This window comes from Pleurodeles waltl, chromosome 3_1 (assembly GCF_031143425.1).
Source record: "Pleurodeles waltl isolate 20211129_DDA chromosome 3_1, aPleWal1.hap1.20221129, whole genome shotgun sequence".
Lineage (NCBI taxonomy): Eukaryota > Metazoa > Chordata > Amphibia > Caudata > Salamandridae > Pleurodeles > Pleurodeles waltl.
Window position 1 is genome coordinate 317,245,536 of NC_090440.1, and position 14,362 is coordinate 317,259,897.

A 14,362-nucleotide genomic window follows, 5' to 3' on the forward strand; every position below is an offset into this window, starting at 1 on the left:
ATGCCACCATTTACTTAAACAAATCTCTTTTAAGTGCAAGCCCAGGGATGTGGAATTCCTATCGCCCGACGCCCGGGACATCTTGTTTGGGGTCAAGGGCAACAAGTTTTTATGTTTACTTTGTCCTTGGGACAAGTAGGCCCAACCCTCTGCAGCACAAACCCTTTGGTGGCCTGTTTACAGAGAGTGGAACTCTCTGCAGTTGAGGTAATGGGTTTCCAAAAGATAATGCTGTTCGAACTTGTATTTATGGTTCATTATTTGAAAGCCTTCATTATTAGGGTGAGTGCTGTAAATAAATGTTTTACTGTCACACTTCACTACGGACGTTGGTTCCAGTACAAAAAAAAAAAAAAAACATGTATACACATGTTTGAAAAGTTTAGGCTATGAGGCTAAGTATAATGCTCCCAGAATGCTCTCTGATTAGATGCAAATGAAGTGTCATTTAGTAAAATGTTTTGATGCATGCTAGTATTTCCCAAAAATATTTCTAATGGAAAATCAGTGTAACCATTTTCAACACGATTATGGGAAGCATGAAAATAAACAAACACTGACAAAGCCAACTGATCTGACATATTTTTCTAAGTCTTTTAGTTTCATCAATGCGTGTCTTGTTTTGACATGGCTTTTGTAACACTTTATTGTTGTGGGAGCTACCAGGCCCTCAACATTGTAACAAACACTGGCAAAAAAAAACCAAAACGTTTTTGAACTCTAAAAGCACACGTTGCCACCAGTGGCATAACAAAGGCCCCGCAGGTGCCCTCCAGGGAGCCCCTTCAGCACAGCACCTGCCCTGAGTGAGTCAGGATAGGGGGCTCCTCCATGTTCTTTGCAAAGGGCACCCTCCAGTTTCGTTACGTCACTGATTGCCACTGTAGTTCCTGACACAGAAAAAAACTACTTTGTGTGCCAATATTCTCCTTGTGGAAGAGCAGAATGCAATCACTCACAGCAAAGCCAGCCGAAAGAGAGAGAAATAGAAGTTTAATAAAAACAAAATGTCTTTATTAACACCAGACCTAATTAGGGACCACGACCCACATGTAGGTAGCTTTTTGCATGTCGCAAACAGCAACTTTCGCTGTGTGCGATGTGCAAAAAGCACATTGCGATTCGGTAACCTGGTTACTGAATCGCAAAACGGGTTTGCGACTCGCAATTAGGAAGGGGTGTTCCCTTCCTAATTACGACTCGCAGTGCAATGTAGGATTGTTCTGCGAACGCGGGCGCAAACCAATCGCAGTTTGCACCCATTTCAAATGGGTGCTAACACTTTCGCAAAAGGGAAGGGGTCCCCAAGGGACCCCTTCCCCATTGTGAATGTCACTGTAAACATTTTTTCAGAGCAGGCAGTGCTCCTACGGACCACTGCCTGCTCTGAAAAAATGAAACGAAAACGTTTCATTTTTCGTTTTTGTAATGCATCTCGTTTTCCTTTAAGGAAAAGGGACTGCATTACAAAAAAAAAAAAAAAAACTGCTTTATTGAAAAGCAGTCACAGACATGGTGGTCTGCTGTCTCCAGCAGGCCACCATCCCTGTGAGGACCGGCATTCGCAAGGGGGTCGCAAATTGCGACCCACCTCATGATTATTCATGAGGTGGGCATTTGCGAAGCCCTTGCGAATCACAGATGGTGTCAGGGACACCATCCTACATTCGGATTTACCTACATGTGGTCCCAGATTCTTAAAGAAAGTCACAAAAGTGCACCCATGGTATATGTCGTACCCCTATAAAATATTTGTGAAATGTATTTTAGCATGGGTAAATACGCATGTGTAGATTTGCTCATGTGAAAATCTATTGAGCATTTGCAAGTTAATTTTCCCTCCAGCCACTTTCTTTCCAACCCTGGAAGAAGTTCTAGTTCTGCCATTGTCAGGAGTAAATGTCCAACCTTTCTTATTATGGGAAAATATTAGAGAGAAGCTGGTGAAAATCTTTAAAACATGCAGGTTAGTAGGTTTGCAGACTCAAAGGCATTCCAGCCCTGGAACTATTGCTTACTGCTTCCTCCAGCCCCAGTATGCAGATCTGCAGAAAGGTGGCAAAATATGGAAATTGCTACAGTAGGGATTGAAACTGCAAGTATTCAAGCCCTACTATGGTAGTAGCCCTGGCATAATCAGAGAGGTTATTATCAGAGCTCTTACATAATGAGATTGCTGCCATAATTTGGCACCACACCAAAGGGACAAGTAGATCATTTTACAGGACAAGTAGATTTGAGAAGCAACCTGTCCCCTGGACAAGTAGATATTTTAATAAATTCCACACCCATTTGAACAGTTCACACTTCGCAAACAGTTGTTTGGAAAGCTGCAGATTTTAAAATTTATTAGTGCCTACTTTTGACGCTGTACCTGTGAAGGGCAACTCTGACAGGAAAGAAGACACCTGGAAAGGAAACTGGAATGGAAATAAATTTAGGGAGGAAAGTATGGCACTTTAAGAACTTGCCTAGTCTGCTGTACCTTGCTGTGTTTGGAAATCTATTCCCAGAGCTGACAGACTATCTCTGCTGAATTTATTATTTCATTTAAAGTAGAGGTCAGTCCCTCATAATTTAACCCTGAACTCACTACTGGACGCCTGTGGTCAGACAGATTAGTTTTAAAAAGTTGCTTATTCTCGACAATTTTATCAGACAGATCAATAATAAAATCAGCTAATGCTACCCAGGAATTTCCCAGTTCTTCAATCAATCAATCAAATCATTTCATTTGTAAGGCACACTACTCACCTGTGGGGGTCTCAAGGTGCTACTGTTCGAACAGCCAGGTCTTGAGGTGTCTCCTGAAGGTTAGCAGGTCCTGTGTCTGTCGCAAGTGGATAGGAAGGATGTTCCACATCTTGGCGGCAAGGTGGGAGAACGATCTGCGACCGGCGGTTGTTCTATGGATGCATGGAACCGTGGCAAGGGCAAGGTCAGTGGAGCGAAACTGGCGGGATGGTGTCTAGAAGGTGAGTCGTTTGTTGAGATATTCTGGTCCGGCATTGTGCAGTACTTTGTGAGCGTGGGTGATGAGATTGAATGTGATTCTCTTGTTGACAGGGAGCCAGTGCAGGTCTCTCAGGTGGGTTGAGATGTGGCTGTGGATGTCCAGGATGAGGCGTGCAGAGGCGCTCTGTATGCGTTGCAGTCTTTTCTGGAACTTGGCCGCAGTGCCTACGTAGAGGGCATTGCTGTAGTCCAGTCTGCTGCTTACGAGGGCATGGGTGACTGTCCTTCTGGTTCCGGTGGGGATCCATCTGTAGATCTTCCGAAGCATGTGAAGGGTGTTGAAGCAGGAGGAGGAGATGGCGTTGACTTTCTGGGTCATAGATAGTGAAGAATCAAGGATGAACCCCAGGTTGCGTGGTCAGGGGGTGTTGGTGCGGTTCCCAATGCAGCAGCCCACCAGGAGTCGTCCCAGGCGGAGAGGGTGGAACCGAGGAAGAGGACCTCAGTCTGGTCAGAGTTCAGTTTCAGGCTGCTGTTCTTCATCCATTCGGCGATGGCCTTTATTCCTTCGTGGAGGTTGGTTTTGGCAGTAACAAGTGTCCATGGTGAGGGAGGGGATCAGCTGAGTGTCACTGGTGTATAAGACAATGTTGAGGTCTTGGAATCGGATGAGGTTTGCGAGCGGTGTCATAGACGTTAAAGAGGGTAATCCGGAGGGATGACGCTGAGGGTATGCCTCAGATGATCTTGGTGGCTTCACAGCAGAATGGAGGGAAGCTGACACTCTGGGTTCTGCCGTTGAGGAAGGAGGTGATCTAGTCCAGGGCTCTGTCGCAGATCCCTGCGTCGTTGAGGCGTGTGCGTAGGGTGTGGTGGCAGACGGTGTCGAAGGCAGCCGAGAGGTCCAGGAGGATGAGGGCTGCGTTTTCACCGCTGTCAAATAGGGTCCTGAGGTCGTCAGTGGTGGCAATGAGGGCAATTTTAGTGCTGTGGTTGTAGCGGAATCCGGATTGGGACGAGTCCAGAGTGGTGTTCTCCTCAAGGAAGCGGGTCAGTTGTCTGTTGACAATCTTCTTGATGATTTTTGCTGGGAAGGGGAGCAGGGAGGTGTGCCGGACGTTCTTGAGGTCTTTGGGTCCACCTTGGGTTTCTTGAAGAGGGCGTTGTTCTCGATGTGTTTTCAGCTCTGGTGGCAGTCTCGAATGAGCTGTGATGATCTTCCAGAGTCAGGGTGCGATGACGGAGCTTGCTTTGTTGAAGATGTGGTGAGGGCAGGGGTCGGATGGTGAGCCGGAGTGGATGGTGTTCATGATTTGATGGTGTCGTCTTCGTCGTTGTTGACGTGGGTCCGGGAGAGCAGGAGGTTGGTGTGGCTTGGGGGCAGCGAGTCTGTGGTGTCGGTGGTTGACAGGGGGTCTGGGTATTGAGATGTCATGGATGTCTCCAATCTTGCGGTAGAAGAAGGTGGCTAGGGAGTCGCAGAGGTCTTGCGATGGCGGGATGTCGTTGGAATTGGAACCGGGGTTGGAGAGTTCCTTCATAATGTTGAAGATGTGTTCTTTGAAGGAGGTTTTTTTGGCAGTTAGGATGAGTTGGTAGTGTCTGCAAATGGCGTTCTTGAGGGCTGTGTGATTGTCCGGCGTCTGCTCTGGGTGTCACTTCTTCTCGAGTCTTCGGCATGTTTGCTTGGATTCTTCAAGGTCGGCGGTGCATCTGTTTGAAGGTTTCTTGTTCGGGGCGAGAGTGTTGGTGCAGTCGTCAATCCACTGCCTGAGGTTGCGGGCTGTGTCAGTGGTGTCGATTCGTGGGTTCCGGGAGAGGGTTGTGATCAGCTGATCTTCAGTGACCTTGTTCCAGCTGCAGCGGGGAATCCGCTGCGGGTGTTGGTGCATTGTGGGTTTCTCAAAGATGAAGTGGATGCAGGAGTGTTCGGTCCTAGATCAGAAGATCTTGGTTTGAGCAGCAGAAATTTGTTTCACATTGACAGACACAGTTTATTTGATCACAATAACATTTTCTTTTAAGGGTTTTGCTGGTTTGACCACCAAATGAAGCTTCACTAACAACTTAAAATAATCAATGTGTTATCTGGTTGTGGGGGTCAAATGGACTGAAGAGTATTCTCTCAGTCTGTTGAGAGAAAAAAACAAAAAAAACAACAAAAAAACATTTGGTCTATGACTTTCCATCTCGGCAATCCATGCAGTAGAATAGATCATCTCGTGAAGCAGACAGAAATGCATATAAATGTCAATTAAAAACTTAGAAAAGTAGTTGAGTGAAGCTAAAGTACTTTACAAATGAGACCATTAGCAAAGGAGAGCCTGTAAGCACATATTAATGGCTTCTGAATCCCACAGAGTTTACTGAGCTCATAGACCTCTTATGAGGAACTAGCAACCTTTTATCAAAGGTCAGAAATATTTATGACACCATTAAACATGGCATGGAGAGGGCAGAGTACCCAATATATTAAGTGGATACCAGGCCTAACTGCGAATATTTTACCGGTAACGTGGAGGCATGTTGTGGAAAGATAAAACCAGTGCCTATCATGACTGCTGCCTGTGACTGTATGAAATAAGTTGAATCTCTTTGGTCAGCACCATAATTAAGCTATTCAATTTATGCCTGGAGTAGTCCCTGATGATTAAGAAAGGGTGGTTGCACCACTGGTCTGGGCCCATGCAAATTTATGGGCACATTTTTTACTTTCAAACACTGGGTATGCTCTTGTTTGAGTCAAGGCAGTTCACTACCTAGATGGAAGATTCAAATGTACTAGACTTGTGGCAGACAAGATTTGGTGTTGGGCAACTGACTGAAACTACCTTAGTTACATCTCTTGAACAGATGCAATCTTCGATGAGTATAACAAGTAATTGTTAAATCGCTCTGCTGCATACACAAGATACCAATCCTCAAGTCGTCTGCCTTTCAGATCGGTCAAATCAGAGGCAGTGTGTGGGGTTCTTCATGCTCGCCAATCTTTTTCAAAATGTATGTCCAGCCTCGCATTTATGATCAGATCTTTTGGCTGTATTACTTTAATGTATGTGGATGACACAAATAATATCAGGCTGAATAAACAAGCAAATGTTGGCAACTTTAGTTCATGTTGTCAGCAGTAAATCAACGAATGTAGCATAATTGCTCAAAACTCAATGCCAATAAAATTAGTTTTCACTGGGGGAACCCCAGGATCACTGTGGCCCTAGCCTGTAGCCTGAGTGTGTCGGTCGCCACCAGACCTAGTTGCCTATGTAAAATATCTTGGGGAACTCATCTACAGAGATTTATCCGTAGCGAAATGTCAGGTAGCATCCTGTTATGGCTAACTGCAGGTTTTGAGTAAGAGTTTACCCTTCTGAGTGAGATGCACAATACTGTGGTGCTTTAGGATCAAATAAAGGAGGGTTCCACAAGAGGGTGCTAGAAATCCAGAGTTGTACCCATCTGAATTCATCTTTCCCAAGTCCATTAACCGTTAGTAGTTGTAAAGCGCAAAAGGTAAAAAGGAATATTAGCATCCTGTAGATTTTAGGCATCTTCTGATAATAAAGTGGTTTATATGTCATATATAAGCCTTTGACTGAACTCATTGATTACTCTGAAGCCTGTGGAAAGCTCTATGCCCCTCTGGTATAAGGCACTGGTAAAATAATACATTTTAAATCTTTAACAGTCTTGGCTGATTTAATAGTGATTATATAATAACACTAATAGTAAAAGTGTGTTGTTTAGAGTTTGATTCAAATATTTTCTAGTGTATCGACTGCCTTCCAAAGTTCAACAAACCACCTACATACTGACGCTCATAAGCTGATCTCTTCGATTAAGTTGAGGTTAAAATTGGGGCAAAGGATCTCGCTAACTGGTAAGGTGGTGGGCTCCCTGATTAATAAAGATCAAAATGTATTCACGCTAAAACAAGGGTCTAGGCACTACATTTGTCGATTACAAATGGTCTCAGCACTTCAGCACATTCAGACGAGTTGGAGGAGCCTACAGCCTTGGCTTTGATAGATTCTGAAAAGGCTTCTGACTCAGTACAATGGTATTTTCCTTCATCAAGTGCTGGAGAAAATGCATTTTGGCCATTACTTTTCTGACTGTATTAAAGTCTGTACTCTTCCCAAAGGGCAAGGATCCAGGGGAACGATAGGATGCCCAGGCTCTTTCCAATAATGTGGGGTACTAGATAAGGTTGTCCCTTGTCCCCTCTACTTTTTGCTTAGACTATGGAATCCTTAGCAGATTAAGTTAAGATTTGACTTACAGTTATGTGGCATTAGATGGGACTGACACACTAAGGATTGCATTTCTCTATAAGTGGATGAAAGCTTTGTGCTCATTATTCATTATGACAGTTCTGTCTCAGTTGTTGTATAATTTGCAAAATTACCCATACAGACCCTTACAGCTGGTACTCTAGCATGCAATCTACCGTGAACAGTTATCTATGAGTGGGGAGTCTTCCACAGAAGCTCATACGCAATGTATTCAATCATCATTCTACGGCAGTCTAGAAATAGTGAGCAAGCATAAGATGCTTCCTATTAATGACTGCAGTTTGGGGGACAAAGACAACAATAATGGAAATTGCTGCTTTAGATAAAGCAGCAACCAAATTCACAGGCCAGCCTCTTCAGAACCTGTCACAGTCATACCACTAGAGTGCTCCGTATAGCATTAAAAAGGATGGGCTGGGATAAAAAGCTGACAGACACCACTTTGGCAAAGTTCATACGTGGGTATGGAACAAGATTGGGGTATAAAAATTAGCGGGTGTCTGGTTATTAAATCATATGGTATCCTTTGAGCAAATGGTTGAGGAAGTAGAGTTCCACAAATCAGAATTCTTCCTATATCTGCAGATGAGACATACTTTGCATATGTATATAATATAGTTGGAGTGCAAAAATAATGGATAAGCTGGTTTCCTGGCTCTGCAAATCCCTAGTAATAAATGTGCCAGACCCCTTTGTGACCCTGAGATTTGGAAGACATGAATGAGGAAGACTGGGTGGACGCCAGAATGTCAGCCAGACAGCTGACGATTCCGGCTAGACTGATCCTCGTCCAGTACGCTTACAGGGCATACAGTACACCTGGACTAATGAGGAAAATAGGGAGGGACACTGATCCAAACTGCATGTGGAATAATACAGAAAGGGCTTTCTGATTACATGGTCTCGGAATGGTCTGCTATACAAGGATATGACACACTGGAGGGGGTGATCAAAGCCTAATAGATTGAGACTCCAAAATGGTGGTACTGGGAGTATTTACAAAGTGGGGTGGTGTAGGAAGTTGGCTCTGTATGCACTATTTCAAAGTAAGGAATAGTATGCACAGAGTCCAAGGGTTCCCCTTAGAGGTAAGATAGTGGCAAAAAGAGATAATACTAATGCTCTATTTTGTGGTAGTGTGGTCGAGCAGTAGGCTTATCAAAGGAGTAGTGTTAAGCATTTGTTGTACATACACACAGGCAATAAATGAGGAACACACACTCAAATCCAGCCAATAGGTTTTGTTATAGAAAAATATATTTTCTTAGTTTATTTTAAGGACCACAGGTTCAAATTCTACATGTAATATCTCATTTGAAAGGTATTGCAGGTAAGTACTTTAGGAACTTGGAATAATTACAGTAGCATATATACTTTTCACATAAAACACAAATAGCTGTTTTAAAAGTGGACAGTGCAATTTTCACAGTTCCTGGGGGAGGTAAAGTATTGTTAGTTTTAGCAGGTAAGTAAACAACCTACGGGGTTGAGATTGGGGTCCAAGGTAGCCCACCGTTGGGGGTTCAGAACAACCCCAAAGTCACCACACCAGCAGCTCAGGGCCGGTCAGGTGCAGAGTTCAAAGAGGTGCCCAAAACACATAGGCTTCAATGGAGAGAAGGGGGTGCCCCGGTTCCAGTCTGCCAGCAGGTAAGTACCCGTGTCTTTGGAGGGCAGACCAGGGGGGTTTTGTAGGGCACCGGGGGGGACACAAGTCCACACAGAAAGTACACCCTCAGCAGCGCGGGGGCGGCCGGGTGCAGTGTGTAAACACGCGTCGGGTTTTCAATAGTTTCCTATGAGAGACCAAGAGGTCTCTTCAGCGATGCAGGCAGGCAAGGGGGGGGGGCTCCTCGGGGTAGCCACCACCTGGACAAGGGAGAGGGCCTCCTGGGGGTCACTCCTGCCCTGGAGTTCCGATCCTTCAGGTGCTGGGGGCTGCGGGTGCAGGGTCTTTTCCAGCCGTCGGGAAATTAGAGTTCAGGCAGTCGCGGTCAGGGGGAGCCTCGGGATTCCCTCTGCAGGCGTCGCTGTGGGGGCTCAGGGGGGACAACTTTGGTTACTCACGGTCTTGGAGTCGCCGGAGGGTCCTCCCTGAGGTGTTGGTTCTCCACCAGTCGAGTCGGGGTCGCCGGGTGCAGTGTTGCAAGTCTCACGCTTCTTGCGGGGATTTGCAGGGGTCTTTAAATCTGCTCCTCTGTAACAAAGTTGCAGTTCTTTTGGAGCAGTGCCGCTGTCCTCGGGAGTTTCTAGTCTTTCTTGAAGCAGGGCAGTCCTCTGAGGATTCAGAGGTCGCTGGTCCTTGGGAAAGCGTCGCTGGAGCAGGTTTCTTTGGAAGGCAGGAGACAGGCCGGTAGGTCTGGGGCCAAAGCAGTTGGTGTCTTCTTTTCTTCCTCTGCAGGGGTCTTTCAGCTCAGCAGTCCTCTTCTTCTTGTAAGTTGCAGGAATCTAAATTCTTAGGTTCAGGGGAGCCCTTAAATACTAAATTTAAGGGCGTGTTTAGGTCTGAGGGGTTAGTAGCCAATGGCTACTAGCCCTGAGGGTGGGTACACCCTTTTTGTGCCTCCTCCCAAGGGGAGGGGGGCACATCCCTAATCCTATTGGGGGAATCCTCCATCTGCAAGATGGAGGATTTCTAAAAGTCAGAGTCACCTCAGCTCAGGACACCTTAGGGGCTGTCCTGACTGGCCAGTGACTCCTCCTTGTTTTTCTCATTATCTCTCCTGGACTTGCCGCCAAAAGTGGGGGCTGGGTCCAGGGGGCGGGCATCTCCACTAGCTGGAGTGCCCTGGGGCATTGTAACACGAAGCTTGAGCCTTTGAAGCTCACTGCTAGGGGTTACAGTTCCTGCAGGGGGGAGGTGTGAAGCACCTCCACCCAGAGCAGGCTTTGTTTCTGTCCTCAGAGAGCACAAAGGCTCTCACTGCATGAGGTCAGAAACTCGTCTCTCAGCAGCAGGCTGGCACAGACCAGTCAGTCCTGCACTGAACAATTGGGTAAAATACAGGGGGCATCTCTAAGATGCCCTCTGTGTGCATTTTTTGATAAATCCAACACTGGCATAAGTGTGGGTTTATTATTCTGAGAAGTTTGATACCAAACTTCCCAGTATTCAGTGTAGCCATTATGGAGCTGTGGAGTTCGTTTTTGACAGCCTCCCAGCCCATATACTCTTATGGCTACCCTGCACTTACAATGTCTAAGGTTTTGCTTAGACACTGTAGGGGCATAGTGCTCATGCACCTATGCCCTCACCTGTGGTATAGTGCGCCCTGCCTTAGGGCTTTAAGGCCTGCTAGAGGGGTGACTTACCTATGCCATAGGCAGTGTGAAGTTGGCATGGCACCCTGAGGGGAGTGCCATGTCGACTTAGTCTTTCTCCCCACCAGCACACACAAGCTGGCAAGCAGTGTGTCTGTGCTGGGTGAGGGGTCCATAGGGTGGCATAAGACATGCTGCAGCCCTTAGAGACCTTCACTGGCATCAGGGCCCTTGGTACCAGGGGTACCAGTTACAAGGGACTTACCTGGGTGCCAGGGTTGTGCCAATTGTGGAGACAATGGTACATTTTAGGTGAAAGAACACTGGTGCTGGGGCCTGGTTAGCAGGGTCCCAGCACACTTCTCAGTCAAGTCAGCATCAGTATCAGGCAAAAAGTGGGGGGTAACTGCAACAGGGAGCCATTTCTTTACAGGTGGCCATAGGAGATATGTTGCTGGTCTGTATTTGTTGTACTGTAGCCAAAAGAGATACTGTCCTCCGATGGCAGGCTGGAAATGCTCTACCTTTCTCTGAGTGGATGAGGGGAATGGATTACTGAGCCCTCGGAGACAAATCTGTCTAAAGGCAAGGGACTGTCCACAAAAACATGCTAATATTCGAGGGGGCAAGGTGGGAGCACTTTGATACTATTAGACCCAGCTGAATGTGGGCATGGAATTCTGAAAGTGAGTCACTGGGACTTTAAAACCAGGTGGCAGGTGAGTCATGGCAAGTCTATGAATCGAGACTATGGAAGGACGCACAGCTGCAACCTGTTCATGTGAAACCTGTAGTTGTGCCCAGTTGTTCGTTTTTTTTCACATTCTTACTTGAGTGTAATTGTAGGATATAAGTCTTAATAAACAGATTTAGAACTTGTAGTAGTTCTTGCCCTCTCTCCCAAATTGCACATCCATAGTTTACACACAAGCAAGGGCAAGTCACAGCTGCTATCTTGAGAACAGATTTATGTTACTCAGAAGAAGGAGCATGCCGCCCACCGGAGATCCTCACCTCCAAATGTCAAATTAAGAACAGCCAACCAGTTCCGCATAATTTAGCCTTCCAACTCTGAGGGAGAGTACATCTCTCGAGCTGCTATTGGGAGCGCCAGAAGTGGAAACGGCACTGTAATTTTGCACAAAAAAAACATCCTGCCAGATAGGTTCGGTCAACCCTCCCAGTCTTAAAGCTTTTCATATATTTAAATTCATACCCAACACTTCATTGGCAAACTTTGTTAACTGAATACATTTTTACAAAACACCAGCTAAAAGCATGGATAGAATTATAGAAAACAGCAATCAAAATAGACTAAGGAGAGTAAACTAACCCATCTCAACAAGATGTTACAATTCATTAATTGTTAACACCTTCTTAGGATGCCAACCCCAAAAGCTTCGAAAACATTCCCAATGATTAGAATGTTTCCATTAAATATTAGGTTACCTTCAGGACTGATTCCAGGAAGCAGCTGCATTAAAGGCTTGAGTGGCTCAGACATGTCATTTTTTATGTAAACTGGAATTACACTGAGAAGCTCCTGGCGATCTTCTTCATGAACAACAGGAATTGATTCAAGAATAAGCTGCATCTGTTCAAGCTCATGTGCCCCTTTATAAGTTGGAGGGAGGGGGAGGAGGAAGGGGAACACAAGATTGTTTAAAAAAATTGCAAGGTACAAGTTAATTATTGAGGCGATCAGGTTAAAAAAGTACAAGTTAATTATTCAGGCGATCAGGTTCAAAATTAGTTTTGGGAGTTAATACATTTAATTGGATCTATGATCCCTAGAATCTCATTATCAAACGGCCTCATTTCTTTAGTTAAATGTTAGACATTTGTAAACCAGAAATTTTTTTTTTTTTAGATGTGCCTTTCAACAGCCATGATTCTCGCTTTTTACTATTCAAAGCCTATTGTCGTAAGCAATTTAAGTAAATGAAAAACCTAGTATTTCAGATATGAGAGGAATAAATGAAAAACCTAGTATTTCACATTAGAGGAGAACACATGGGCCTGTTCACAAACCGCATTTTATAGTACTACAAATATTTCACAAAACGCTATTCACAAACCTAAATGCGGAGTTTCTGCCTCTCCTATTTTCTTGTGTACGACTGCAGAGTTTCTGCACATGTAAGTACACGTTTTAGTCGTAAATGTGGGATGAATATGGGGGAAAGGCTGGAAGATGGGGTATATTTTTCTAATAAAGAGGATGGGTTAAGGAGGTTTGTGTACCCACACACAGCCCATTGCCTCGTGCTATTCACAAACTGCACTTCTAACGCTACTACAGTCAATTAGGGACACAAAATGGTTGGAAATTACTCCATCTCAGAGCTGAACAAGTAAAGCAACACAAATGGGGAAATACTAGCACTGCAACACCATCCCATATAAATCAATGGAGGTAGGGACCTAAAATAAAACCCCACAGAAACTACATTAATGTACATTATTTAAAATAGTTAAAAATATAAATAGCCTAATATAGAAATATAAATTCTTAACCTTTTAGCATTAGAAATGTATGTAACATTACATTTTATACAATATGATGAATATACTTTGAATTCTATACACCATTTTTATTAATGTATTTCTTTTTTACTTTCTGCACCTTTTTTAATTTTAACTTGAAATATATTAAACAAAAAATATTTTTCTCAAGTAAGCTAACTTTTAATGCAAAATGATGTTAGTGCTTTAGGTTTTTTTCTTTTGATCTACATTTAAAATAAAATATATAACATTATTTTTCATTGGTGTTTATCATAAGAATATTTTTTCTATTTTTTTCCAAGCCTGATAAACCTTTTTTAAGTCTCACTGAACACATGTACTAAGTGTGAAGGAGGGGTAGAGGCTTACAAACATTCAAATAACTATGTTTATTGGAGAAATCTTCGGACAGAAATGTGAAACAGCAACAAGAGTTTATTTCTTCAACCCGAGATTTGCAAATCTCCCAATAGGGTTGTGAGAGAAGGAAGTAGAGAAGGAAGTAGCTTGGTGACAGCTCAAACTACAAAGAATATGCAAAGCACAGTTTCATCAGAGCAAAATCAAGATGAAGCTGCAGATTAATGGACATCCCAGAAACAGACAATATGGCAACAAATGAAGGCGGTGGCACATTCGGAAGAAACTGTCAAATATAATTATCACACATAAATTTAGGTGAAGCACCATCGTATACATTTATTTGAATGGTGGCTATCATAGTAGCAAGCATGAGAAAAGTAAGGACATTAACAACAGGGGGAGGCAAATGGACCCACCTCACATGTAAGGAGCGGGATATATCTGTATGAGAATAGTGACTGATTTTATTTAGGAAAAGCCCACATATGCTAGAAGAATGCAGCCAGTCTTGTAAATTGGATATAGGCTATATTGACCAGATCAATCATTGCATTTCGTGATATTCAGTATTTTGCAGTGTCTGAGGGTGCATAAATTAGCTGCTGCAGGAAATGCAACGATCTGCCGGTCAGGTGTGTCTCACTATCAAAATCTGAAATGTTATTAAAAAAATGGCTAGTTTTACCTTAGGCTGGAGGGACAAACACTAGATTCAACAGTAGCTTGCTATACTGCTGTCGAATAAGCAGTGACATTGGGGATGAACTAGAGCACCTGCAGCAGGTCACAGTTATTCACCTTGCCTCTCAAGCACCACTTCAGTTTAATCTATTGAGAGGGACTAGGTTTGCCTGCTTAGTTGAGAAAATAACTCATTCTGAATGGAAAAGTTTTTAAATTAAAATGCCATACATTAGTGAGGTAGCAGTGATGGTCTGTCCTTATGTGTTGATGGAGGACAGTATGAGATGTTCAAATTCAAA

The 14,362-nt window shown here is 44.1% G+C and overlaps 1 protein-coding gene across 3 annotated transcripts in view; it reads right to left on the reverse strand.

Moving 5' to 3' along the window:
* MAPK6 (mitogen-activated protein kinase 6) overlaps positions 1-14,362 on the reverse strand; it is an 80,859-nt gene that overhangs the window by 26,143 nt on the left and 40,354 nt on the right. For 2 of the 3 annotated variants that reach the window (XM_069222463.1, XM_069222465.1), the window contains exon 4: positions 11,958-12,122. The exons of the other annotated variant lie outside the window; for it this stretch is intronic. In XM_069222463.1, the coding sequence (XP_069078564.1) occupies positions 11,958-12,122 (165 nt within the window). The remainder of the gene's footprint in view (positions 1-11,957; positions 12,123-14,362) is intronic. 3 annotated transcript variants of the gene reach the window in all.